We start from the raw sequence: 975 nt of genomic DNA, 5'->3' as shown, positions 1-975 counted from the left end.
CTCCCCGTACCCCATCGCTCCTCCGCTCCTTGCGTCCGCCCAGTCCAGGCAGTTCTTCACCCAGGAGCCCGCCTCTCCTATCCTGCCCCCTTCTGTCTACATCCCAGGTCATCTACAACCACCAGCGTGTCCCTTTTTACCTCCTCCCCAGGTCGCTACATAAGTTTGGCACCCCCGAGGTCTACACTGCCTCTCCCAAGTCGGGCAAAACGCCTCTGAAGAAGAAAGTAGGAGAAGGTCTCCGTAACTTTGCTCCGCGGACTTTCCAGTGTCGGTGGGGTGGGCGAAGGGTGCACACACACCTGCCTGCTCACCGGCGCATGTACACCTGCCCGGGAGCACACATGGAAAGAGGCAGATTGCCAGTGGGCAGTTGTTAAGGGCACATGAAATTCGCTTGCTATAGCCGATCGGTTCGCAGGGCGCTGATGGTGCATCACAAGAGAATTTCGAAATGGGCTTGGAGAGCGGGGACCAGAAAATGGTGATTCTTAATACACGCAGATACACTCGGGCGTCTGCACACCGAGCAGTTCTACGGAAAGGCGCACACTTTTTGAGAGCAGCTCGTTGTGTGGATTGCACCGTGTATAATCTCCTCCGAGGAGGCTTCGGAACTGAAGATCCCCTTGGTCCACTGGACTTCTCAGTATGGTCGAAATCAGCCCTGCTCACTTGAGGATAGACACCAAGGAGCTTCCGGAGCCCCGGTCTGCAGAGTCCCCCAGGCAGGTGCGGGTCCCTAGCCCGGTCAAGCAACAAGCGGACAGTCCGCGGGAGGGCCGGGTCCCTCTTGGCCCCCGTCCCCGCGCCTGTCACACCTCTCCCCGCCCCCACTCCCCAAGCAGCCAGCGGGGCCAAACGAACGCCGGGGAAGGAGAAAACCGAGCGAGCGACTCACCCCCAGCTTCCTGCTGCGGATTTTCACGTAGCCCTGCTTGACGATGTCGTTAAAGTTGGAGGCCATGGCCAGCG

General features: G+C 59.5%; 1 protein-coding gene across 1 annotated transcript in view; it reads right to left on the bottom strand.

Annotated features, from left to right (window-relative positions):
- Window positions 1-969, bottom strand: part of Dok6 (docking protein 6) — a 376031-nt gene extending 375062 nt beyond the window's left edge. Inside the window, exon 1 of the mRNA XM_015499571.2 lies at window positions 902-969. Coding sequence (XP_015355057.1) covers window positions 902-967 — 66 coding nt within the window. The 5' untranslated portion in view covers window positions 968-969. The remainder of the gene's footprint in view (window positions 1-901) is intronic.
- Between the last annotated feature and the right edge of the window lie 6 nt (window positions 970-975).

Source organism: Marmota marmota, unplaced genomic scaffold (assembly GCF_001458135.2).
Source record: "Marmota marmota marmota unplaced genomic scaffold, marMar, whole genome shotgun sequence".
Lineage (NCBI taxonomy): Eukaryota > Metazoa > Chordata > Mammalia > Rodentia > Sciuridae > Marmota > Marmota marmota.
Note: the sequence above shows the minus strand (reverse complement) of the source record. Positions and strands in the feature narration are given on the sequence as shown.